Source organism: Rhincodon typus, chromosome 6 (assembly GCF_021869965.1).
Source record: "Rhincodon typus isolate 14 chromosome 6, sRhiTyp1.1, whole genome shotgun sequence".
In the NCBI taxonomy this organism is placed as follows: Eukaryota; Metazoa; Chordata; class Chondrichthyes; order Orectolobiformes; family Rhincodontidae; genus Rhincodon; species Rhincodon typus.
The window spans coordinates 96,036,336-96,064,032 of record NC_063337.1 but is presented as its reverse complement, the minus strand read 5'-3'; the positions used below and the strand labels follow the sequence as shown (position 1 = coordinate 96,064,032).

The 27,697-nt window shown below is 38.8% G+C and overlaps 1 protein-coding gene across 1 annotated transcript in view; it reads left to right on the top strand.

Annotated features, from left to right (window-relative positions):
* Positions 1 to 27,697, top strand: part of tubgcp3 (tubulin, gamma complex associated protein 3) — a 60,688-nt gene that overhangs the window by 12,566 nt on the left and 20,425 nt on the right. The window contains exons 5-15 of the mRNA XM_048598420.1: positions 3,251 to 3,465; positions 6,338 to 6,504; positions 7,924 to 8,042; positions 9,012 to 9,137; positions 9,662 to 9,730; positions 16,581 to 16,713; positions 18,370 to 18,536; positions 21,199 to 21,309; positions 23,704 to 23,815; positions 24,327 to 24,516; positions 27,117 to 27,252. Of these exons, the coding sequence (XP_048454377.1) occupies positions 3,251 to 3,465; positions 6,338 to 6,504; positions 7,924 to 8,042; positions 9,012 to 9,137; positions 9,662 to 9,730; positions 16,581 to 16,713; positions 18,370 to 18,536; positions 21,199 to 21,309; positions 23,704 to 23,815; positions 24,327 to 24,516; positions 27,117 to 27,252 (1,545 nt within the window). The remainder of the gene's footprint in view (positions 1 to 3,250; positions 3,466 to 6,337; positions 6,505 to 7,923; positions 8,043 to 9,011; positions 9,138 to 9,661; positions 9,731 to 16,580; positions 16,714 to 18,369; positions 18,537 to 21,198; positions 21,310 to 23,703; positions 23,816 to 24,326; positions 24,517 to 27,116; positions 27,253 to 27,697) is intronic.

The window sequence follows — 27,697 nt, the reverse complement described above, 5'->3', positions numbered from 1 at the left end:
TACACACTTTTTAAAAAAAATTGATACTATCTTTGCCATTTGTACTAGTTAAGGAAGTTATGTTTTACCCCTAGAGTTTTTCTTTCTCGCTGGAACATGACTTAACTGTTATTTCCTGTTAGGTAACCAATCCTGTAGAAATTAGCAAAGTCTTCACATCCTGATGGGACTCAGCTCCTAAAAGAAACAGCTGCCAAGATAGTTGATGCATTGGTTTTAATTTTCCAAAACTTCCTTTATTCATTAATGGGATGAGGGCATCACTGGCTAGGCAGCATTTATTGCCCATCCCTAATTGCCCAGAGGGTGGTCGAGAGTCAACCATATTGCTGTGGGGCTGGAGTCACATGTAGGCCAGACCAGGTAAGGATGGCAGTTTCCTTCCCTAAGAGGCATTCGTGAACCAGATGGGTTTTTTCCAACAATCGACAATGGATTCATGGTCATCGTTAGTTTCTTAATCCCAGACATTTATTGAAATCAAATTCGACCTTATGCCATGGTGGGATTTGAACCCGGGTCCCAGCATGTTATCTGGGTGTTTGGATTAACAGTCCAGCGATAATACCACTGGGCCATCGCTTCCCCTAGATCTTGGGCAGATTGTAATCCTGTATCAAAGCTACCATATTAGCCCCACATTTTAAGCTCTTGTTTTGTATAATAACATTGTCAAGTGCCTTCTCTAAATCCAAATACAGCACATCTACAGGTTCTTGTTTATCCAAGTTGCTTGAACTTCATGAGCTATAATGAAGTGTTATATAAAGCATTAGCACAACTCACTGGATGGCTGGTTTGTAATGCAGAATGTTTCCAACAGCATGTGTTTCATTCCCACACCGGCTGAGGTTTCCATGAAGGAGTCTCTCTCTGTCTCTGAGACTGCTGCGCTATGGTCTGGTAAAACAATAGTGACTTTACCTTACTTTTGCGAAGTTACCAGACTATTTATTCCCACATCCAGAGATTTTCTTCAATTATAGAATTGGGAGGAGTGAACCTATTGTTTTTGATCCCAAAACTCCGAGAGACCATCTCCATTCCTGTCACTACCAATAATGTGATTGTAAGCCATTCTGTTCACAACCATAGAATCAGACTTAATTTCAAGATGAGCTTCCGACTTCCTATACGCACCATCACTAAGACCACCTTTTTCCATCTCCATAACTTTGCAGCATCCCAGTTCATCTGCCACTGAAGTCTTCATCATGCATTAGTTATGTCTCATCTCGACTGTTTTAACAGACACCTGGGATCATGCCTCCCTTGTTACATCCTGTGTAAACTTAGGGTCTTTGCCAGCTCTGTTGCCAGTATCTTAGCTCACAGCAAGTCCTGATCAAGCAATTTAAAATTTCCTTCCTTGTTTTCGAAACCATCCAGACCTCCCGATACCCCTCAGCTTCTTGACCTTGCTTTTTTTCTTTAAGACATTCTGTGAAACTACCAACTTTGGCCAAGTTCTAGGTCATCCATCCTAATACCTCCTTATGTGGGTCAGTGCTTTGTCTTGTTTTATAATGCTCTAACATATAGCACATTTGGGCATCCCATCACATTAAATGCATTGTAAAAATATAAATTGTTTAAGGGAAAGCTAGATAAGTGCATCTTGGAAGAATAAATAAACGTGTGTACTGATTGAGTGGGAGGAAGAACACTTGTATGATACATAAACATTGGCACAGACCTGTCAGATCACCCAAACAACTATTAAGAACAGAGACGATGAAGATATTCTTTTATCTAGATACTCCGCTTTTTGAGCATCTTTCAATCAAATATGTATTTATATATTCATGTTATTTGTCTATGATATAAACGCCTTGTTATTGTTAGCTGTGAATCTGCAGCTACTTATGTATGTTCATGGCTAGGCCACTGAATGATTTAAGTATGCTGCGCTGCAATCACAATCCCAATATGATGACAGGGAAGTAACTTCAATAAAATAGAATTCTGTAGTTTGGTCACAATTGGTTGTTGGTGGGTCCGCTATATTAAAGGTTGAGAAAAGAACTGAACAGACTTTCCACTACTGTTGGTCCAGCCAAATTTCATTAGTGGTTCTACTTTCTGAGAGAGGCAGATGAGGCAGCTATCACAACATTTAAGGTAGGATGGTACTATAGCTGTCATAAGTGGATGTCATCTGAGAAGGTGGGAGGTCAGTATCGAAGAGTTAAAAAGCAGAATCCTATTTGTTGAATCCTAATACATTGAAGTTTTTTTTCTGTGATAATGTCTCAATATATGGAGATAGCAGTTTATCTATTTTAGTCATCATCATAGAGATCTACGGCACAGAGACCCTTCAGCTGTCGTCTCTGCACCAGTCAAAAACAGCTACCTACCTGTTATCCCATTTTCCAGCTCCTGGACCGTATCCTTGTGTGCCTTAGCATCTCAAGTCCACATCTAAATGCTTCTTAAATAGTATAGCAGTTTCTGCCTCTACTACACTTACAGCAGTGAGTTCCAGATTCCCACCACCCTCTGGGTGAGAGAGCGAATCCCCACATCTCTAAACCTGTGTTCCTCAACTTAAATTTATGTCCCTGATCACTGAGCCCTCCATCAAAGTGAAAAGTTTCTTCTTCACTGCTGTATGTATGCCCCTCATAATTTTATACATCTCAATCATGTCCCCTCTTGATGTCCTCTGCTCTAAGCAAAGCAACCCCAGTCTTTCCAATCTCTACTTAACTGAAACTCTCCAGCCCAGGCAACATCTCTTCTCCAGAGCTGTCACATCCGCCCTTTAACAATACTGCACACCATATCTTGCCGTGACCTAACCAATTATAATACAGTTCCAACATAATCTCCCTGTTCATTTAAGACTATATACAGCATGTACAGATCTACTCACTCTTTTTCTTTGACTTATGTTTGAACTGCTGAGAAGAAAGGTCTGGGACCAGACGTTTGGTATTGAATTTGTCCTGATGTAGTGACCTGATTGGCATTGATGAACTCTACACCACGGCTCCCAATGCTGTTGAAATTCTCTTTGTATCTGGAACTTATAATCAAAGTCTCTGTTCCATATCGCAGGTTTTAAAGTTTAAAGTACCACCGGTGAATCCATAATACACTTCCTATATCCGGTACGATTGTACATACATTTACTGCAATGAGATAATTAATGTTCTCTGGAAGCTATGATCAATTTGAATTTTATATTGGCATTTTGTTATGCTATTACCATCTTGTCTAAGGCTTGATGATTATTATTTTTCAGGTTGCTAATTATGCAGCATTATTTGCTCAAGCATTGCCAAGAGATGCTCATTCTACCCCTTATTATTACTCAAGACCCCAGAGTCTGCCACTGTCTTATCCTGATAGAGCTCCCTCATCTCAGAGTGCCGGCAGCATTGGAAGCAGTGGCGTTGGTAGTCTTAGTGTGTATGGCTTAAATGGACCAACCCCAACTCCTCAGTCTTTATTACCTGGGTAAGTAACCTTCTGATCTGTAAGTTAGAGTAAAATATGAATGCAAAATCTTTAAGGATGATAATGCAATAATTTCCAATGCAGTGACAAGGACTTTGTATAGACTAGTTGTGACTTGGGTTTGCAGTGCCCTCATCAAGAGAGAGCTGCTGTTTGGAGTTTTTCCAGGGCCCATTGCAGGATTTTAATTGCTGACCAAGAACACGAAGTACTAAGCTTGTGAATTCCCGATTGAATGTTTTTCTTATCCACCTTATTATGGGATGTGATGGCTGTTATAGATGAGTTATACATCATCTAATGTCATCAAAAAAGAAACACTTGTTTTCTTGATTTTTTTTTTAACCTTTACAAAGGTGGAGTTAGATCTCTGAGCTTTGACTGCTTCATCTTGTATTGGAGGCTATGAGATTGGGTGGGTTAGTTGTGCAAAGTAAGGCTAGCTATGACAGGCAATACTTTCATAAGCTGAATAAGTAGTTGCAAACTTCAGAAACCCTCCCTCAACTCGGGCTAAAGAAATCCTCAAAACGTGTTCATTTTTGGCACAATTGGAAAGTTAACTTCTAAATTGGACAAACTGTTTGGTCCCTATGGTGGCTTCTGATACACCTACACATTCCATATGCTAGCAGTCTTGATGATTCCTAATTCTTTCAAATAATATTCCAGTTTAGGTTCTTGCTTATGCTTTCCTTCTGGGAAAATGAACAATAATCAGTAATCAGTGTTAACAAAAAAACTGTTAGAGACATTTTCCAAACTTCTGATTTAGGATTTTTAGTGACATTTTTCTTTGATTCTTCTTCTTTTCTACTGAATTCTCCTCCTTCAACTGTTGTGTTACAGAGAGGATTTGAACCCCTCTGATAATTAAACCGAAACACAAGCCCCCAATCTGTTATGGCGGGAGTGGAGGTTTTTTTCTATTAATTAAACCCAAAACACCCAGAGAAGCTCGCCTTGCCATTCTAATCAGTTAAAAAGCCTGGTTAAATGAAAGAAAATCCCTGATATTCACTTTATAAGTAATCAGTAATAATTTATTTATTTAACCCAGTGAACAAATTAACAGAATTACTAATAAACCGAACACTTCCCTCTTAACTACTAAGTATTCCCTAACTGAACTAAACTCTCCTGGTATGCTGTTCCAATAAACACACTTATACAAAGCGAAGTAATAAGAAAATAAATTAAAATTTAATCTCTCAAAGTCTACATGCCTTTCTTCTGTTCTTGAGTCATAAACGCCTTTCTTCCACTGATCCGGCTGTCAGGGACGTTTTCTCTGTGAAGTCTTCTGTGAGGATTCTTAGCTAGAAGTGCTGTGGTACCTTTTATGGATAAGATGGTGCTTTCTTAGAGAGCTTAGTGATTTCTTGTGAGAGCTAGATGCTAATTTCTCAGATGGCGGTTCTCTCCCCTTTTTTTTTTTTTTTTTCAAAAACCCTCTCCCTATATGCCGGAAATGACGTGTCAATTTTCTTACAATAGCATCGGTCCAAGGTTGGCAAAACCATCAGGTTTAAATTCAAGACAACAAGGTGCAGAGCTGAATGAGCACAGCGGGCCAAGCAGCATCATAGGACAGTCTGCTCCTATGATGCTGCTTGGCCTGCTGTGTTCATCCAGCACTGCACCTTGTTGTCTCCGATTCTCCAGCATCTGCAGTTCCTACTATCTCAGGTTTAAATTCAATTGGCTTTCATTCACTAAGTGCTTGGTTTAAATTAACTGGCTGATTCCAGCTAGTTGTCAAAACTTCAAAACAAGCCTAAGGTTTCCAATCTCACAGCCAATTGATACATGTTTCAATTTCAGAACTGGCTGTATCCATTCAGCTGCTTACAGACACACTATCTGTGTAAATCTCCAAGCTTAGAAAAGCACTTAACCTCTTAAGGGAACCACACACTCTTCTCCCCTATCATTTTTACAAATAAATTCTAGCTTCCTGCTTTCCATTTCACGAGTACTCTTGCACAACTTTGTAACACTTGTCGATTTGTGCAGTTAAGTAGAGGTGCTTGAAAAGTGTGTGTCTGTGTGTGTGTTTAAAATGAAGTAGAGTTTGAGATAGAGAGAATACATCAACAGTCAATATTTCAGTGGATACCTGGATCATATCAATCAGATGGAAAGGGTATAGAATACTTGCAGCACAGAAGGTAGCCATTTAACGCATCTTGGCTGTACTGGCTCTGTATAAGAGCAATTCAGCTTGTCCCTCTTCCCCCAAATTTTCCCTTAGCCCTGCACTTTTTCTTTCTCTTCAGATAATTTTCCAAGGACCTTTTGAAAGCCACAGTTAAATCTCCTTCGCCACATTCTCAGGCAGTGTATTCCAGATCACAATTACTTGCAGTGTAATACCTTTTTCCCCATGAAACGTTTGGGTCATTCACCATTTGCCTTTAAATTGTTATCCTTTGGCTCTTGATTCTTCAATCAGTGAAAACAGTCCTAGGTACTCCATCTGGACCCTTCTTGATTTTGGACCAGTCCACCCAAACTGTTCTTCTCCCCCTCCTGAGTGGACAGTTTTATTTTCTCCAATATGCCTTTATAGCTAAAATCCTATATTTTTGGAAGCATTTTTTGTAAATCTTCTCTGCATCCATTCTAATGTCTTCCCATCTTTGCTTTTGAGTGATGATGCTCTCCTTACTGCAAATCCTGCCCCTCTGTCTCTCTGAAAGCTTCCCAACGCACACCTTTCAAAATCTGGTGTCAGTATGTGTGGTCAAAAGCCCAAGCAGTTCTTCTGTAGCTTCAGTGATACTGAACTGCACAAATAAGTAATGGGTTTTAAATTGCAAAAAATCCTGTAAAAGGTAACTTCTAATGAGGGTGCTTGTATTTTAATCAGACAAACATACCAAACTACAGGAACGGCAGATACAGTGAGACAGCAGTTAGGTTCAAGGTTTGCATGGGCTTTATCTGCTGCTCAACCTCCATTATCTACCTCAAAGGGCCTTCCAAGCTCCATCCCCCGCAATATTTCAAGAATGAGACGTGAAGGAGAACATGGATGTGAGTATTCAGTAGATTCTTAATTTGCTGGTCAAGAGCCAGCACCTCAGCATGGGAAGAGGTTTTCAGAACAGTTATCCTGATTATCATCTTATTACACGTTAGTGTTTGTGGAACCTTGCTGTGTGCAAATTGTATTACAACAATATGACATCTCTTTAAAGTACTTCATGTGCTGTCAAGCACTGTGGAAAATCCTTTCTTTACCTTTTAGTGGTTACCGTATTGCTCGTATAAAAGCAATAAACTGTGGATGTTGCAAATCTGAAATAAAAACAACATGCTGGAGAAGCTCAGCAAGTCTGGCAGCATCTTCAGGCAGAAAAACAGTGTTTATGTCTTGAGTCCAGTATCACTCCTCTTCAGAATGCACAGCCATACTTGATAATAAAGTTAACTCTGTTTGTCTCCACAGATGCTGCCAAACCTGTTGAATTTCTCCAGCATTTTCTGTTTTTATTAAGTTCCTACTGGCAATGTTGATAATGAACCTGGTCGTTGTGGCCCAAAACGCACAGTGGAAGAATAGCTTTGTTCCAGGTTATTTGCCCTGAATCACATGATGCTTTCCACATATTTGAAATGTCGACAGCTATTTGACAACTTGTCTATTTGACTATATGTTGTGGTCCTATTGTTCTGTAATTGGCACATACCCCTTCAATTAAATAAATAACTTCTGTGAGCTATTAGGAAGTTGAGACCCAATGAATGAATGCAATAGCCAATTAATTACTTTTGGTATCTCATCAGCTGCTATAATGTAGAAAATGCTGTAGCCAGTTTGCACACAGCAAGCTCATGCAAGTGACATTGAGAAAATAGCTGTATTGTCTGTTTTTGTGATGTTAGTTAATGTGTAGATATTGGTCAGGATGATGAGAGAAAACCCCAGCTGTCCTTTGAATTGGTGCCATGGCGTGCTTTATGTTCATCTGAGAGGGTAGATGGGATTTTTGTTCCATGTTTCATCTCAAAGCTGGCATCTTCAACAGTGTGGCACTTCCTTTGTACTGAATGCAAGCTCAGCCTTGATTTTTAATTGCTGAATCCTGCATTGGCTCTGGCAAGAACACTGCCACTGAACCATGCTGACACTTTTGTAGAGAACCAGGGAAGCAGTGTTCATAGCCTTGCTGGGGTATTCTAGCCAGGTATTTGTGATACATCCCATGTGTGCAATTCGCAGGTGTTTACTGCTGTCTACCATGTCTTGGCAGTTGATGTTCCTTGTTAAACTCACCTTATTGAAATTCATCATGAGGATTACCCCAGGCTGAATGTGTCATGCTGAAAGATATGTTACTTTGCTGAACCTTACTGAGGCCATCATCACTCTGCCCTGGGATTTAACTATAAATGCAGCCTGCTTAAAGAGAATTGCATGAAATCTCAGTCCTGGTCTGTCATGTTTTTCAGCATCTTCAGAAGTGACAGAGGCAGCACTAGTCAGAGATATTCTATATGTCCTCCAAGGAATTGATGGCAAATCCATTAAAATGTGTAATTCTGAAAACTGCTATAAAATTGATTCCAAGGTAACTGATCTTAATTGAATATTTGGTGTAAATATACATTCTTGCATGATATTTAGCATTTATATTTTCAGCCACTTTTTTTTTTCATTCTTCTATCCATTGATGAACCAAATGTAGCATTCAATGAAGTTCTGAGGAGACATTTATTGGAGTGCTGAGAATCATTGTCTGAATTGGGAGAGATGTCATTTTCTCTGAATATGGGTGTCAATAATCTGGAAATATCGAGCATTATTAGTCTGCTTTCTTTATCAATTACCAAAGAATTAGCTCAGGAATCCAACCAGTTAATTGTTGCATATAAATAATCTACAACTAGAGGCAATGATATATTTCCTTTCTGCCTTTCATCCATGCTTTGGCTTGAGATTTGTTTAAAATGTATGAAAACATACAGAAATTCTAGTAGAGAAAGTCCACTAATACTGCTCTAAATTTCCAGGATATTAACAACCTAAAACAGTGATCAGGAGGAATTTATTCTCTGGATAGTGAATCTGTGGAATTCTTTAACCCACCCCCGAGAGGGCTGTCGAGGTTAGGTTGTTGACAACGTTCAAGGCTGAGTCAGGCAGATTTTAAATCCGTAACAGAATCAAGGGTTATGGGGAAAAGGCAGGAAAGTGGAATTGAGGATTATCAGGTCGCTCATAATCTCATTGAATGATGGAACAGACCTGATGGGCAGAAATGCCTACCTCTGTTCTTATGTCTTTTAGGCCTTTTTCTTTCAATTTAGTCTCTCCCCTTCATCTTTTCTTAAAAAAAAATGTTGCTTTAAGCTACTGGCAACTGTACTATAAGGAACATTTTTTTAAAAAAATGATAAAACCTCTTCATATGCAACTTACTTTGAAATGTACTGGTGGCCATTCAGGAGGAAGTTTTGAGAAGCAGCCAGATATTTTTTGCTTCCAAAATTGCACTGTGGTCTATCAACACACAAAATTTCTTTTTGGTTTTGTACAGATGGGACTGTCGAAATCTTTGAGGGATACTGCAAGTAGGTTAGCAGAACTTGGATGGCTTCACAACAAAATAAGAAAGTACACCGACCAGAGATGCTTGGACCGTGCCTTTGGTCTAGTGGGTCAGGTATGTTGCATTCATCTTGCAGCGTCTGTACCTCTGAACAGACACATGGAAGTAAACACTGGGGAAGGTTGAGGATTAACCGACAAAATTTATCCATGAGGTGCAAAGAGCTTTGCTCACCTTGTCAAAGTTTCAAGGCCTTTGCCAAGTTCTGTTCATCTTCAATCCCCAGTTTGGCATCTGTTGGAAAGGAATTCCCATAGATGGTATGCTATTCACTCATAAAATAAATTCTTTGAGATCTATTTTAAATGTTCCACTTGTTCGGTTTTAGTGTCTTGCCTGTTTGGCATACGTGGCATTTTTTGATTGTCAGTTTGTTTGGAGTGGAACAAACGAATAATTCTGAAACAATCAGCATTCTTTCTATCTGTAATTTTGAATATTTTTAGACCTTTTTAACATTCGTCCTGACATGCTTAAATATTTACCATAACTAATTAGTAAACTAATGTGCACTGTAAAATTATGAAAAAATAATTTTTATTGTTTTCAGCTTTTTATTCAAATTCTTATTCCTACAGAGCTTTTGTGCTTCCTTGCATCAGGAGTTGAAGGAATATTACAGATTATTGTCTGTTTTGCATTCCCAGGTAAAAAAGAAAGTACATTACTTCTCTAACACTTCACAGATACTCATACCTCCGAGTTGCGTCTTAACGTTTGGGCTGATCGGTTCTGTGTTTTTCTGCTGGCTACAAGACTTCCTTATCTATATGGCAGTAAATGTGTCCAGCAGCCCTGGTTGGGTAGATTTCTATTTCACTACCTGTCATTTAAATTTCAAACTTTACTATCTCAATGTCTATTCTGTCTGTGTATTTCCTTGTTAGACTGTCTTGTCTATACATATTCTGTAAATTGAAAGTATTTTCCTTCTGTGAAAGTGATCATGTTAGTGGTACAGAATTGTTAACCTTACTATTGTTAGAATTGGTTTAGAGACAGGCATATTAATGGAGAAAGCTGAACACCCTGTAATTAACTGAAAAAAATTGCACCACAAAATTTCACATTTTTAAATAAAATCAAACTTTACTGTAGATAAAGAGAAATGAAGCAGACCAGCTGCCACAACTTAGCACAAGTCTTTCCAAAGTATTGTGTTATAAATTCCGTTCTACTTTTACTCCTACATCCAAAAAGAGTTCCCACATATCTCTGTAAATTTTACAAGAATCATGAAAGTCTATTCAGTTATTTGGAACCAACCCGTACTCCTCGAATTCACTGTGAATTACCTTCAGTGTCCCAATTACTCTCCAAGTTACAAGAAATGTTGGGATCCTTCTATTAACTTTTAACCATGCAACCGTCCACAGTTTCTTTGACAACCTCATGACTGCAGACTCTTCAGCTACTTGTCCTGCCTTTGGCATGCAAAGACCACTTTACTAGTCTGTTCGCACAGCTTCTGTACAGCTCTTTCTAAGCTGACAGCTAACTTCCTTTCAATATGATGACCACTGTAGGTTTTTCTTTTCCTTCTAGATTCAAATCTTATGGCTTCTTTTTACCTCCAATTCCAAACTGAGTTTGAGCCCCCTTGCAGTGGAGAATAAAGTTAGGCCCCAACATTTATTCCCAGGTTAGGTACGCAGAGACAGGAAGATTTCCAGCTCCACAACTTTGGTCCTGAAATATGGCTGACGTGTCACCCCGCTTATGGTCCAAGGACTGGACTGTATTTGGAATTGTGCCAGGCAGAGCTCAGGAGGCTTCCATATACCAAGACAGGATAGGTGGAAAGCCGGCCTGAGGGCTCCAGTTCTATGATCAAAAATAAAAGAATACAAAATAAAATATTCCTTTAGCACTCACTCCTGCTCACCTCCATACACTCCCTTTTCATTCCATTCATTCCAACCCATGCCCTGAACCCAGCTGCTTGGCCCCACATACCCCATGCCAATTTTTTGTTTTTGCCTATTTCCACTCCCTGCACGTTACCTACTATGTCAACTCTCTTTATTATTCATGAAATGTGGGCATTACTGACTGGGCCAGCATTGATTGCCCATCCCTAGTTCCTAGTTACCCTTGAGAAAGTGGTGATGAGCTATCTTCTTGAACTGCTGCAGTCTGTTTATCTTGGGTAAATCCAAGTGATGTTACATGGAGAGAGTTGCAGCATTTTGTGTGTCTCTTCTACTGTGAAGACATAAGTTACACAGCAGGAATGGATGATAACTTAGGTGTTAATATGACTGAGGAAAGTAATATTAACAGAGAGGAAGTACTGGAGAGCTTTAAGGAACTAAAATACAAATTCTTAGGACCAGGTGACCTATATCTAAAGTAGTGGGTAATACACTGATCATGAATTGCAATATTTCCTCGATTCTAGAGTAGTCACAACAGATTGGAAGTTGGCAAGAAAGGGGAAAGAGGGATAATGGTGAATTATAGACCAATTACCCTGATGTCCATTGTCCAGAAAATGCTGGAACCTTGTTAAGAAAATCCTGATGATACTCTTAGACCAGCTGTAATATAATTACAAGTCAACATGATTCATGTAAAGGAAATCTTATTCAATAAATTGAGTTATTTGAAGATTCAGCTAGTAGGAGAGATAAAGGGAAACCAGCAGTATACCTGGATTTCAAGAAAAAGTATTTAATAATTCACCATGAACGGTTAATATAGAAGATAAAGGCTGAGGAGTTTGGAGTGAGATAATAGCATGGCTGGGAAGCAGAGAGTAGGAATAAATGAGGCATTTTCAGGTAGGCATGCTGTGACAAGTAGAATACCACAAGGATCAGTGCTGGGGTTTCTTCTACTTGCTGTCTACATTCATGAATTAAATGAAGAGACTGAGAGAAATGTCTAGGTTTGGTGCGGATACAAAGCTAGGTGTGGGTGGAAGTTGGAAGAGGCTTCAAAGAGACTGCATAAAGATTTGGACAGATTGAGTGGGCACAAGGAGACAGATGGTGTATACTGGGGAGAAATGTGGTAGGAGTAGACAAGCTGAATCTTTTTTTAAAAGGCGTGAAACTTATAAATGATCATGTTCAGAAAGACTTAGCTGTACTCTTACAAGAACTTGCTATTTGCTGTCAAATAACTGTTCCAATGAGAACATGTGCTGTTAGTGAAAATATGGTGTGAGAATGGTAGAAGAAAAATCCACCCTGAAGATGCCCAAGACTTAGCTGTATCATGAGAACAGGGACTTCTCCATTGGCCTGACTTGAGAAGCATGTATTAGCCCTCAAATGATCAGAACGGTTATACAGGCATAAAAAATGCACCAGGCATAAGCCGAATCAAACCAGGCCTGTTTCTGTGCAACAGCTATTTGGTGTAGCTGCTTTGCAGAATGAACGTGGCAGCAAAAGACTAAAATTGCTCAGAGACTATCAAAAGGTTTCGATGTCAGATCTGTTTCTTCATCTGACAGTGGCCAGAGCATGAGTGCCACAATGATATAGTGGCAACCTGTATGAAACATGCATGAATTTTGATACATCCAGCAGCCAAACTGTGGAATTGGAAAGTTCAAAAACAGTTCCAGTGTAAACTACAGAAGGTTAGACAGGGTGATACCAGCCTGAAAGGCTGATGGAATGAAATTAAACCCTGTGGTGATTTTCAAAAGTAAAACCATGCCAAAAATCAAATTCCCTGTAATTTTGTGCATGTCTATAATGATTGGACGGATGAAGGTAAAGTGAATTTGTCAATCGGAGGTATGGGAAGTCTATATCCTGATGGCCTGTTCAAAGAATACGGCTTCATTAATCAGGAGAAAAAATATCTGGAAATACTCAACAGATCAGTCAGCATCTTCAAGAGAAGCAGAGTAGACATTTCAGATTGACCTTTCATCAGATTTAAGGAAAAATGGAAATTTTTCTTTATTTATTCATGGGATGAGGACGTCTCTGGACTGTTAGCATTTATTGCCCAGAGGGCAGTTGAGAGTCAACCACATTGCTGTGGGTCAGGAGTCACATGTGGCCAGACCAGGTAGGCATGGCAGTTTCCTTCCCTGAAGGACATTAGTAACCCAGATGGGTTTTTCTCGTCAATCAGCAATGGATTTATGGTCGTCATTAGACTGTAATTCCAGATATTTATTGAATTCAAATTCCACATTTGCTGTGGCAGGATTCAAACCTGGGTCCCGAGAACATTATCTGTGTCTCTGGATTAACAGTCCAGCGATAATATCACTAGGCCATAGCTTCCCCAAATGACAGGGTTTTTAAACCAGTGTGAGGGGACATCTGTTATGGAGCGGAGTGAAGTAAATGATAGATGGAATCACAAAATTCTGAAATGAAAGCCCAATGAGTGGTAATGGATCAATTAAAAAAAAAAGTCATTTCCAAATGAGGGATGACAGCTACATAACATGAATGTAACATGAAGGGATAAAGAAAGGAACAAGTAGCAAAAAAAAACACAGTACAAGATAGAAGCACGTGTTCTAATGTATACTTGTTGAGCATAACATGGAATTGAAAGTCTGTAGACTGATGAGACAGAAAAGGTGCTGCTCTTCAGGCTTGCGTTGAGCTTTATTGAAACAATAGTAGGCCGCGGACAGAATTATCAATCAGTCAAATATTAAATCAGCAAAGTCAAATATTAAAATGACAAGTGCCAGGACACTTATGGTCTTGGTCATGGACTAAACAAATGTATTGCATAAAACAGTCACTTGGACTGCATTTGGTCTATCCAACGTAGAAGAGACCACAAGCAATGAATAAATGTACTACATTGGAAGAAGTAGTAGTAAACCACAGAGTATTACTGTAGACAATGTTCAGGTCCCATTCACTTAATGAAATCAAAAGGCATCTGTGGAGAAAACACCCAAATTGCTGTTAAATAAGTGGGTCTGACTTCAACAGTTTAATCTTTAAGTGTGCCTCAGCGAGTCTTTTAAAGTTCATGTCCACCCATGCCATTTGATGCAAATGCTTAATGGAGAATAAAAACCTTCACGAAGGAAAATATAATGTGTTGCCCCACTTGATGTTTTCTGTGATTTTACCATCAAGTCATAAGCTGCTAGTATTGGCATCAAATTGCTCAAAATGTAGGTTATCCAAGTTGGTGGATGGTTTGGAAGATGATTTGTTGTGAAGAGATGATTTTGTAAGTGAAGTTGCCAAATCTGATCCACAGTGGGATTCTAATAACAATGCTATAGTTAAGTGATTCAGAATGAATTTGAGTGCTGTGTCAGATGATTAGTTTGGTTTTTTAAAAGTATTTTGATTGTACAATTATTTATTCATTAAAACTCATCATTTATTTAATTTGAATTTCCAGTATTATTTTCTCTTCACATTTCAAAGTGGCGATCACCTACACTAACACCAGCAGTTCAGATTTTGTACTCAACAGATAAGTTGGCTGCCATTTATGGAAGGAGAATTTGAGGCTTGAAGATCAAATTAAGCACTGCTGTGTATGATATTTCCTTACCTGGGTTTATTGTGCATTTTCCCCACATTAGTTGCCATTTGCCACAGAACAGACACCTTATAACCTATGCAGTTTGCTTTTTACTTTGCCTGCCTTTTCATTGCTATTGAAGACCTCCCCGCAAAAGGTCCTTTACTACCAGTAGATTCTGGCACTCAGTGTTTAGAGGACAAGAGTTACATGTTGTACAGTGGAAAAAGTAGAATAATGTCTTGATATAACAGAACAGTTTGAAACATCAAATATTTATAATTAGAATGGAAATGGATTAAAGATGCAGTAAGTCACAAATGCATTTTCAAGGTTTAAGCCCATGGTAGTTACTTATAAGACAGTAATGGTTAGTCTGTGGCTGACAAATAACCACAATATAATTCCATTAACTGTTTCCATGTTTTATTTGTAGATTAACAGTTCTGGTTGAATTTATAGAAGGATATTTTCCTCATTTTGTTTTGCAATTTGATCTATTGATAGCTCAAATCCCTTGTAAGACATTGAAGGTTACAGGTTAATAATGCAGCCTTTGCTCTGCTTTTACATGTTGAATTTTCTTGTTGGAAGTCTGTCAGATTTTTTGACAATAACCTGAATTTACATTCTATCTTTAACATAGTAAAATGTCCCCAGGCTTAGAGTCAAAATTTTATTAGTTATTTTTGGATGAAAGCTCTTTGAGAAAGCCAGAATATTAATCTGCTGGTGTGAAGGATGGCAGAAATAAATATTCAAACTGGATTTCATCCACCTATCTACTTTTTTTTTAGGGAACAATTTGAGTTTGAGAGGATGAAAATTGTGGATTGTGTTGCAGAAAACTGTCAGAATTTGAAAATACTCATTGGACTTTGAAAAAGCTGACTAGAGAACAGGAGGAAAAATATAAGTAATTGAACTTCTGGAAAAAAATGATTGAAATATGGGTTAGAAGTTTTGATTTTAAGTGATTTAACAGGAAGGAGATAGAGCCTTCATTGCAAACGACAGTTTTTTTTTTTCTTGAATCGTGCCCAGGAGTCAACATGTGAGATATCTGAAGAATCATTCAGCTTTGAGGATAATGATCAAACCTTGTATGCCTTGGGCTCATAAAATGTTTGAGGGCAATTACAGTTTTGGCATAAAGTTTTCACAAATATCTAATTGAATGGATCATGTATTTTGAAAGATTCTTGTGTGACACTACTAGTCACCACCTTTTAGGGAACATGCCCATTATACCCACTGTCTATGTCTTGCTGTTAAGCCAATTTTTTAACCCCGCACTAATGAGTCCCTAACACTTGCAGAGGCACCTCCTGCACACATGGTCATCCACACCACCCAATGAATCTAGAATTTCTCCATATAGAGCGGGGTGTGCCAATCATGGCCGTGAGCTTCCCAGACCTGTTTTAACTCAACAGAATGTGGACAAATTCTTTCAATTCAAGTTCTAAAATGCTAATTATCTTTGTAATGTTTTTAAGCTCCACTTGTGCCCTTACCTTAAATCAATGTCCAGTCACAAGAACCAAGGGAATAATACCTACCAGTTTCCTACCTGGAATGGAGATGAGTTTCTGAGGAGAACTTAAATTTTTCTGTCTGCTTCAAGGGTTTCTCTGCTCCTTTGAACCACCGTTCCTGAGTCCTAGCATTAGTGATGGAGGGGACATCAGCTATAAAACCATCTGAAGAATATAAATAACAAGTGATCAACAAACATTGTGCTGACCCTATGTAGTGTGAAAGGAAGGAAGCAGATGAACAGGGACAATGTCTTGGGTTTGACAGAAGGGGATTATGATGTTAAGAAACAAGTAGTTGGATGCACTAGAAGAATGCATTTAGGATTTATTAATATTTATTGAAAGGCAAACTCAGCAAGTGTGTAGAGAAGACGATAAATAAATTCTCCTGAGTCCTGGATTGAATGTGTTGAGTTCCTGTAATTTATGTATTTTGTAGTTGAAATTTATTTGCCATTTTCTTTCAAACTGAAACCCACAGATACAAGTGGAAGATGACCAAGGTGTAAATGTTGGTCTGGAAAGTAACCTAACACTCCGCCGCCTGCTGATTTGGACTTATGATCCCAAGATGAGACTGAAGACACTTGCAGCACTTGTTGATCATTGCCAGGGTCAGTCAGGATGTTTAAGGTTTCTGCACCATTTTGTAATTGCAAATTAAAATAAGATGTTCCTTTGTTTATCTCTTTTTAAAAGAAACCATTTGGAAGACAGAGCCAGTAACCAAATTGGGTCTTAACATTTATTTCATCTATTTGCTAATGTTCGTGAAAAACTCATTTTTATTTGCTTATCTGAATATTTCCCTGTGATTACAAAGCAATATGTTTCAGCAAAACATTTGATACAATGACATATTATCAATTATTCTACAAGAATTGGAGCTAAGCTCCTGAAGAGAATTTAACATTTGCTAAGTTGCTACACCAAAAGGATGGTTATGAATGGAACAGAATAAAAATGGTTAAAAGATGGCTAGTGGGTGACCAAGAGACCAGTGGTGAGGTGATTATTGTTTATAGCATACAAGAAATAGTTTAAGGCTGAAGACAAAATATGAAATCAGTTACAAGTTGCAAAGGAAGAGGTAATACAATAAAACAGCAGACAATCCAGAAGCTGAAGGAACCAGTTACCTTGTGAAGGTGAGTTGATCTGCAGCAACTGGTATTTAGTATTGATGGGGTAGTGAGACTGGCAACAGAGAAATCAAAAGAGAACACAATTAACTGTGAGTTAAAGGACAGCACTGGGCGAGAGATCTGGGCTACTGATGTAAAGTTCAGGGTCACTAGTAGTATAATGCATAACAGCGCAATGAAAACTAACAGTATCCTTGCATATATTGTCAGATCAGTAGAACACTGGTCTTCAAAGGGTATAATGAGTTAGACAGCCTCAGTTGGAGCATTGGATGTAGCCTGACCCCTGGAACCCCAACATTAGAGCACTGGGAACATTTCTGTTCAGTGTGCTGCAACAAAGATGTCCTGGCACTGGAATCAGTATAGAAAAGAGCAACAAATTTATACTTCATGTAAGGAATCTAAGCTGGGAAAACTTGTTTCTCTGGCAGAGTGAAGGGTGCAGGTGGGCCAAGATTATTGAAGGGTTAAAGAGAGTGAGAGACATTAATGGAATCTGGTATGTTTGTAATTGGTACAGACTCTAAAACCAGGAATGTGGGCTGAGAGCATGAATGGGTCGCAAAGAGACAGCCAACTGAGATTGCAACTTTTATTCATAGGTTGTGTTAATATTGGGATGGACTGGCCATGAATGATACAAAATATATTGTTTGAGAAAGCATCCATAAGTGGAAATGTTTGAGAGAGTGAAAGATTGACAAGAGTTAATTGCAGGTTTGTTTGTTATTGCAAATTTGTACTTTTTTGAGTTCTTAGGAGTTAAAATATTCCAGAAAAATGTGAAATAAGTGAGGTCAGCTTTATTAGTGTGAAGTTCAACATTTTGGATCCCTTTCTTAACTATGTATTAATTGTGTTTAACTTTATGCAACTGGTGAAGACTAACTTGGGATTCACTTGTGTCCCTCAGGACAATCTGAAACTAATGTGATTAAGTTGGGAGATGTGTATTTCTGTAAATGAAAGCTTATATAACTGTGTATATACTGTCTCTGCTTCTATCCTTCAATGCTGGGCTTTCTAGATAAGGACATTTTACACTTTGAAGGAATTTAGCTTGTTTTTATTTTTGAAAGGGTTCTGTAATTTGGAATGTGTTTTTCTGTTTTGTTTGCTCAGGGAGGAAAGGTGGCGAGTTGGCATCTGCTGTCCATGCTTACACTAAAACTGGGGACCCATACATGAGATCACTGGTGCAACACATTCTTAGCCTTGTATCTCATCCCATCCTTAACTTCCTTTACCGTTGGATTTATGACGGAGAGTTGGAGGATACATACCATGAGGTAAACTATTTTCATTTTGTGTGCCTCCCTCTGTGGGAGTACTTCTACCAAAGGAATCATAGAATCCCTGCAGTGCAGAAAGAGGCCATTCGGCCCCTCGAATTGACACCAATCTTCCAAAGACCATAACCACCCTATCCTTCTAGCCCTGTATTTACTATGGCTAATCCACTGTCTTGTACTCCCACAGATATATTACTTAAAGTTCTAAAATTTTGACTCGGTGTTGGTGAAGGAACAATAATATATTTCCAAGTCAAGAGGACCTATGACCTGAAGAAAATAGGCTTTTCATGCACCTGATCCCCTTGTCCTTTTGGGTGATGGAGGGCACAGGTTTTTACACAGTAACATTGGATACAGAAAGTAATTTGTAAAAATCTATGCAGTAACCATATTGCCTACATAAATAAAAACAAAGTAAACTACACAAAACGAGGGCAGTGAAATGCAAATGTAACTTCCTGTGAGAATCTTCTAAAACATCCCCTTGTTGTTGTCTTGAAACCATAAAACACTACTGTGGTTGTACCTACATGCAGATTGACTGTCTTGCACATCCCTGGTCACTAGGAGGCAATTTACCATGACCTATCCACCTAACTTGCATATCTTTCTGAGGAAGGGTCACTGGACCTGAAACATTAACTCTAATTTTTCTTTGCAGATGCTGCCAGACCTGCTGAGCTTTTCCAGCACCTTCTGTTTTTGTTCCTGCATATCTTTGGACTGTGGGAAGAAACCAAACCGCCTGTTGGAAACACACACAGACACAGAGAATGTGCAAACATTTACAGCCACTCAAAGCTGGAATTGAACCTGATTCCCTGATGCTGTGTGGCAGCAGTGCTAACTTCTGAGCCACCGTGCTGCCCACAGGACTGCTGAATTTTAAGAAGGCAATTCACCACTGCTTTCTCAAGGGCAATTGGGGATGGGCAATAATGCTGACCTTAGCAGTAATGCGTACATGCAGGATTGAATTCCAAAAATTATAAACTAATAACTACCCCATATACTGAATCTATTTCCTCATCGCTGGTATTTTGTGATATACTTTATCATAATCTTTCTGTCTTTTAAACAAAAGTCATGCTTCATTATTCCAGAATTCTGGCATTGCTATTAACCCGTGTTGTGTAATTTATATTCCGTAACCACTGTATTGCAGTAGCGAACTGCATCTATAAGTGTGCTACCCTAAATCAAGGCTTCTGAGACTGCTGGTTGTATTTGTCCTTGCCTATTATTCCACGTACATCCAAAGTTTGCACATAGATAACTGCAAGGAGAGGCTGCAATCCTGTTTTGGATTATGTTGGAATTAATATAAAGCTCAGATCTGTTAATGGTGTCCAAGTCATATGTGATGAAAAGAGGTGGAGTGGGCAATTCAGAGCAGTCACAGCAGTCCTTGGTCCCATTCAGGACAAAACAGCCTGCTTGATTGGCACCATTTCCTAAAGCATTCATACCTTCCATCATTGACGGAAGCAAAAGTTTGTACTGTGTACAAGATGCACCACAAAAATTCACCAATGCTCCTTCGACTACATCTACCAAACCCATAACCACTACATCCAGAAGGACAAGAGCAACAGATACGTGGGAATACAATCATCTGCAACTTACCCTCCTAGGAGCATATCGTCCTGACCTGGAAATATATGACCTTTCCTTCAGTATTATTAGGTCAAAATCTTGGAACTCCCTCCCTACTGGAATTGTGGGTCTTCCTGCGCCAAACAGACTGTGGTTCAAGAAGGCAGCTCAGCATCACTTCAAGGGCAACTAGGGATGGTAATATTTGCTGGCTTAGTCAGTGCCCACATTCCAAGTTGCAAGTGAAACTAAAGTACAAGTAAAGATATGTAGTGATCCGTGTCTAATCCCATGGATTCCTGTTTTGCTGTTCCTCATCACAGCAGTTGTAATTGTGCTCTTGGTAACCTTGAAACTTATTTATTTTTAGGACTGTGCCTCATCTTTGGCCTTTTGCCACCAAACCATTACATTGTTGTCAATTTAATTGTTTTTTTGTGCTTTTTGGAATCCATTACTGTAAAATTGAATAAAGCTCATTTTTTAGTCAAGTGCTGATTGAATAGAGTAACATTTACAGTGAAGGGAGCACTTAATGAATACTGTAATTATGCAAATCACCACTTATAACAATAATTAACAGAAATAAAAATCAAAATTCTAAAACCATGAGGTCAGAAGTTTGCGTTTGCTCGGCTGCAACTACTGAATTCTTCACTACCGACTCTAAATGTATTAACCAGCTTTTATTAGCGCTTCCTGTTGATGGGAACGTATCACAATCCATCCTTGTTTCAGCCATAAAGCTAGAACAAAATTAAATCATGCCCTTAAAATGAGGTTGACCGAATTGTATTCGTTCACTGCCTCAGCACTTTATTTTGAATCTTAGTAAATTGCTGCCTTGTGTAATTTCCTACCAATTAAAAAGGTATAATCAGAAGTTTAAACAAGCATCCGTGACAAGCATAATTGTAAAATTAGAGCTTTAGTTACCACCGAGTTTGTGAAAGTGCCTAAGTATCAGTGGTGAACAGAATATTGTACTGTTGTATATAGAATAATAATTATTATTATTATTACTAAGTATGTCATGCCTTCTCCTCACTATTGTTTGAAGTTTTTTGTAGCTTCCGATCCAACGGTGAAGACTGACAGACTGTGGCATGACAAATATACGCTGAGAAAGTCAATGATACCATCTTTCATCACAATGGATAAGGCCAGAAAGGTGATTTCTCGGGCATTGTTCTAAAATTTGATGCCAGAGATTCATTTCTACATGACATTTACACACTTCTGCATCTTGGCAGGAAAATTACATACACCAAATACTGATAAGGCCATTGATGGTGCAGGTGCTTCGGACACTGCTGTCCTCCCAGCTGGGGACAATGTTCAGCCCTGTCCTAGACTATGTTGAGGTGGATATAAATGAATATTTGAAAGTAGAACAGGGAGTTTTGCACTTAGTTGGCCATTATTTTCCTAGCAACAAACACCAATAACTGCTAATGGTTGTGAGACTTCGGCTTTTCTGGATAGCATCAAAAACAGGAGTAACTGCACTTCAACCTTGATTTGTTGGCTGTACCAATACTTTGGTGTGCTCAGTGTATGCTGGGGCACTATATAAAAACACATCCTTTACTGCCCTTCCCTGTTACTTTTGAATCTTTATCAAAATATTTAACTTGAAATCAGTCTAATTTATAAGGTGCCTATTGGGATCAAATGATTTCCGAACCATTTTGTAAACCAGTGTATGGTACTTAGCTATGGGCATAGTAACAATGAGCCAGTTTCTCAGCTAATAACCTAGAGACCTGAACTAATACTCCAGAAATATTTTCAAATCCCTGCACAGCAATGGGGAATTTACATTCAGCCAATTAAATAAGTTCAGAATTAAAAAAGCTATATCTCTCATCTTGACTATAAATCTACTGCATTGTCATAAAAATCCAACTGGTTCAGTAATATCCTTACCCAGACTAGCCTTTGTGTGACTGTTGGCCAATGACAACAGCAATATTATGGAATAAAAACCAAAAGAACTGCAGATGCTGTAAATCAGGAACAAAAACAAAGTTACTGGAAAAGCTCAGCAGGTCTGGCAGCATCTGTGAAGAAAGATCAGAGTTAACATTTTGGGCCAGGTGACCTTTCCTTAGGCCTGCTGAGCTTTTCCAGCAACTTCTGTTTTTGTTCTTGAGCAATGTTATTGACCATTTTCTACCGAGACAAACTACTCAGTTGTCACCATAATGTTCTTGAGGGCAGTTAAGAATGAGCAAAAAATATGAAATGGATAGTGACCTTGGCATATCCTATAAATAAATTTTCTGTGTTGTGGTGTGGCCCCTTTACAACCACACTGAAATGTTTTTATTCTGCAACTTCAGTTTAAGCTGTACCAAAATATTAATTATCAAGTGATCTTCCCTAAAATGATGCTGAATTTTGAATTTAACTTATTTAAAGCTGTTGTCACTGGCTTTAATTCTGTTGATGCCTCACTCTGGTTGCAGCAGCACCAATGGTATTGAGGGAGTGTTGCATTGTCACAGATGCCACCTATTGCATGAGCCTTTAAACCTGAACATGTGGCAATCGGGGAACATTTGGGAGCCCATTTCATTAAATGGCTCTGGAGGCAGAAGCAATGTTTTCAATCTTGTGTGCAAATGAGGATTGCATCAATGTATAAGGTGCATTATTGATTAATGACTAAAGAAGGTCAATGTTCTCAGAGTTAATAATGAGTTTTAGTGAACTGTAGGTCCTTGTGAAGGAATTATTTAGGGGTATTAGGTAAGTAAAACAATGGGGTTAGTAAAACAATTGTTATTTTAAGTGTAGGTAATCAACTGCAGTTTCATTCCACGCTTTGGAGCACAATTTTAAATGGCTAGCTGAATGTGTGCTTTTCCAAAAAAAGACCTGAAGAACTGCAGATGCTGGAAATCGGAAACAAAAACCGAAATTGCTGGACAAACTCAGCAGGTCTCGTAGCATTTGTCAAGAGAAAGCAAAGTTAACATTTAGTTCGAGTAACCTTCTCTCAATTTCTGCTTTGTTTCTGTGTTTCTCCAACTGATTCCAGAATGCTTTTGATAACATAGATATGCAGCACAGAAACAGACCCTTCAGTCCAACTTGTCCATGCCACCCAGAAATCCTAAACTAATGTAGTCCCATTTGGCCCATATCCCTCTAAACCCTTCCTATTCATGTACTCATCCAGATGCCTTTTAAATGTTGTAATTATACCCACCTCCACAGCTTCGTCTCATAGCTCGTTCCATACATGCTCCACCCTCTGTGTGAAAAAGTTGCCCCTCATGTCCCTTTTAAATTTTTCCCTTCTCACCTTGAGCCTGTGCTCTCTAGTTTTGGACTCCCCTACCCTGAGAAAAAGACCTTGGCAACTTTGAGGGACTGGTGGGCCCTGACCAGCACCTGCACCATGCTGATTTCCCAAACTGCACGCAGGTGATTGATCTCACTGGAAAGACCCATTTGGCCTCAGTACTCTTGTACTAAGCTAGGATTGGCAGAAGTTGGTATCTTTGTTCCTTTTCACGTCTTTAAAAACAAAAGTTCTATTTCTTTCTGCCTCCAGGTGCTTTTGATTGGAAAATCTATCAATTTCTTGCATCAAGTGTGTCAGGACCGAACTCCAACAGCAAAAATGATGATGGCTGTGACAAAATCTGCTGTTTCACCAAAAGATGGTAAAAGTCTTGTATTTCACATGAATCTTCATTGCTTTCAAAGTACCCTACCTTTCAGGCTACTTTCTAATGAACTTGTTAGTGTGGAAGAAATTGAAGGAAAGATGAAAGTGCACACTTCATGGGTTTGTTTTTGGTTGTGCTAGAGCACTGTAATTTGATGGATTTTTTTTCTGAACCAGAGCACTAACTCTTATTAATTGATATGCAAAATAATGTGAATTTGTTGCCTGAACAATCAATAATAGCTTAAAGATATCCATATTAAATAGTTTAAATCTTAAGTCACATGGTTTGTAAGTGGAGCTGGCTTATCTATTTGCTTTGTGAATAGTTAATCAGATAGCACTTTTATGCAAACATTATTTTAGCTTTAAGATTCTTTGACTTGAAAAGTTGTGAATGATTATATGCAACTGACTGAACCATTAAATTGCAGTAAGTTATTACATAAAAGGTCAGGTACACTGATATGTTTGGTTTTATTTTAGTTTTGTTAATTCCATTCTAGCTGCTGAGTTGTTCACTGATTTGGAAGGTGCTTTTCAAGAAAAAATTGACTCAGCTTATCATTTAACCAGCAAATACTTGCTGGATGTCCTCAACCAGAATTACCACTTGCTGGAACACATTAAGGCTGTGCGGCGTTACTTGCTACTAGGTCAAGGAGATTTTGTTCGACACCTCATGGACTTGCTGAAGTGAGTACTAGCTCTTTCATGTTACCAAGATATATTTGGAAGTTTTGTTAGATGAGAGAATCACGATTGAAATTAGGCAAGACGGAGGTTACTAACTGGCAACAGTCCAGTACAACTACTGATTCACTAAATTGCAGTAATTCTATCAGCACTTCCAACAATTTTGAGCAGGAGCTTGGGGAACTGCTGTTGAACCCATTGGGAAAAGGCATGATCCTCTGCTTGACCCATTGGTTTAATAGCCGTTTCCTTCAAAGATGAAGCAATCTCTGTGAGGGAAAGACTTGGAAAAGTCTCCCAATTTCCAAATGAGATTGTGTAAGACACGTGGAATGTTAGTGAGACATTGTCCGTTCCCAACGGCCTAAGTTCAGATAATGAATTCCCAATGGATTGGAGCTGTTCCTTATCCTGCAGAATTCAAAATTCATCTGCATATTGCCTCACCAACCTTAAATGCAACATGAAGAGAATTACATGGAATATTTCTTAGGATTGTGAGCACATTTCTCAAACAAGTCTGTTCCTCTTCCACAAATCAACCATGTTTCACAGTATCGCTCAATCCATTCTTTTCATCACCTAGCCAAGTCATCTTTTAATCCCATTTATATCGTACACTTGAAAGAATATTATCATAACTGTGCCACGTTATTCTGTATGTGAGTGAGTTCCACCTCACTTCATCTTGATCTTTCCCTTTTTTTTACTCTCCTGTATGTAGTATTCAGTCTTCCAGTATAGTGAAACATTTGCGTAATCTGTTTCCTTAGTTCCAACCACAATTTTCCAATCAGTTGCTCCAAAGGCATTTCATGTCCACAAAAAGTCAATCTAACTTATTTAACCTTTTCTCATATTCACTAAATTTCATCACACTTTGTAACTCATGCAGATTTCCATGGCACACTTGCACTTGATTGGTAGAAAGGAGAGATGAAGAGCCCAGCTAAAGAGGGAGAGATCACTCCTGTCAGAGTTTAATGGACAGAGATGAGCAAGTTTATCAGAGCGACAGAGGGGAAATAGGAACTCTCTTGTAGAGTAAGTTTGGATTATTTTAAATACAGAATACTCTAATTATGATGGTTTTGGATTGCCCCCATCCCCATCTCCCAAAGTGTGCTTTGGACTTCTTTAGGGCTGGGTTTCAAAATGAGTACAAAAAGTATTTATGCTGAGTAGCCAAGTAAGTTAACAAGCTCTCTCTCCACTCATGGACCTCTTATGAATCTGCACTAGATCATCTAGTCTTGCAGTTGTACAGCAGATTTAAAGTAGGGAAATCACAAAGTTCTCTACGTAAATGTCATCAGCAACAATTTAATGCTGAGCCAAATAAGATGATTTCAGGAGGGGGTGAGCAAAATTTTGGGCTGGGAGGAGTTTTAAGTTGGAGGGAATCAGTGAATGGTTGGAAGATGTTAAGCAGGGAATTTAACTTGAACTTGCGATCTAATTGGCTGAAAGCAAAAAGCTAATGGTGACAAAAGGAGAATGGGTACAAATCTGGTCAGTGTTGGTCCTCCAACTCAGAAAATGACAGAGTTCAATTAAACTATCACATTGGACAGGAAAGTGGTACTGAGAGGCTGGGCTAATGCGTGTTGCTGGAACTGAGTAAAAGGACTTCTACTTAAGTTTGCTACACCTCTGTATGAAGTACTCAGTGCTGATATCTTTGCATCAAGTTTGCAAGCATTTTCCATGATTTCTTTTCAAACTGTGGTGAAGCTGATAAACACATTTTAAAATTTGGACACTTAACAGCAGATAGTGTTTATCATGTCTTCAATGTAGAAACAAATTTTCTCACAGGCTGGATGAGAAAAGACAGCAGAAAAAAACTTGAGGAGTCTGTCCAGAAACACACTGGAGGTGGGTGGGTGATGGTTAATGGAGAGAATTCGAGTTTGTGGGACCTTTGAACAGTCGATGGCATGGATTCTGATGGTGTGACTTAGCGTTCAATGTGGCTGGAATGAGAGCAGAGATTGTGGCAACTATGGATGCAAAAACAGAAATCATTTGTGGCTATGAAAACACAAAGAATTTTACATTTGAGACTTGGTTCTGGAGCCATTGCAATTATACGTTGATGAGAGATGTGGCAGAAGGATTTTGCTTGAGCTAACACTTAGAAGAGGCGGAGAATGACAGGGTATCGTTCAGCATTGTGATGTCTTAAGGTAGAGAAAGTGAGAAGATGCAGAGGAGAGGAGAGGTGGGTGGAAGCATGCAGTCTTTGCTATGGAAGTGTTATGAAGTTTAAAACTAAACTTGCTGTAGAAAAGCATTCTTGGAAGTTTGAATGATTTGATTTTGCCTGAGACTGTGGAGGTTGCGAGAATCATTAGCAGTGCAGCAGACTGATGACGTCAGTCTGTTTATCAGCCTTCGTGTAGAATTGATTATCAGACAATGTGTGATCTAATGAGTCTCTATACTTTGATGTGTGATTTAGCTTGAGTTGTGTGAATGTGATGTGTTTGTAATTGGTTTTGAAGTTTTGTCAAGTTAGTCAGAAGAGCCACAGGATAATTGTGTGAGGAATTAAAATTGTTACAGTGATTTTGTATGGCGCCATTATTGTATTATAGGCCAGAACTGGCGAGATCAGCGTCAACTTTGTATCAGCATAATCTGACTGGAATCCTTGAGACAGCTGTCAGAGCCACCAACGCACAGTTCGATAGTCCTGAGATTTTGAAACGTCTGGATGTTCGACTTCTGGAGGTAACTAATAATATGGATGAAACAAAGTCAGAATTGTGGAAAAACGCTTCAGGTTTGGCAGCTTGTGGAGAGAGAAACAAAGCTAACGTTTCAAGTTCAGGATGACTTCTTGATTTTGAAGAAAAGTCATACTAGACTCAAATGTTAACTGTGTTTTTCTCCGTCAAGATGCTGTGAGCCCTGCTAAGTTTGTCCATCATTTTCTGTATTTGTTTCAGGTTTCTAGTATCTGCAGTATTTTACTTTTATCTAACAATATCAGTGCATATGAAACAAAGACAAAGCAGGTGCGATATACTTTCATTTCACTTTCGGGCTAGCATTCCAGTCTGCTGTATTTTTTGGTTCGAAAACAAAGTTGCTGGAAAAGCTCAGCAGGTCTGGCAGCATCTGTGGAGGAGAAAACAGAGTTAACGTTTCGGGTCCGGTGACCCTTCCTCAGAAC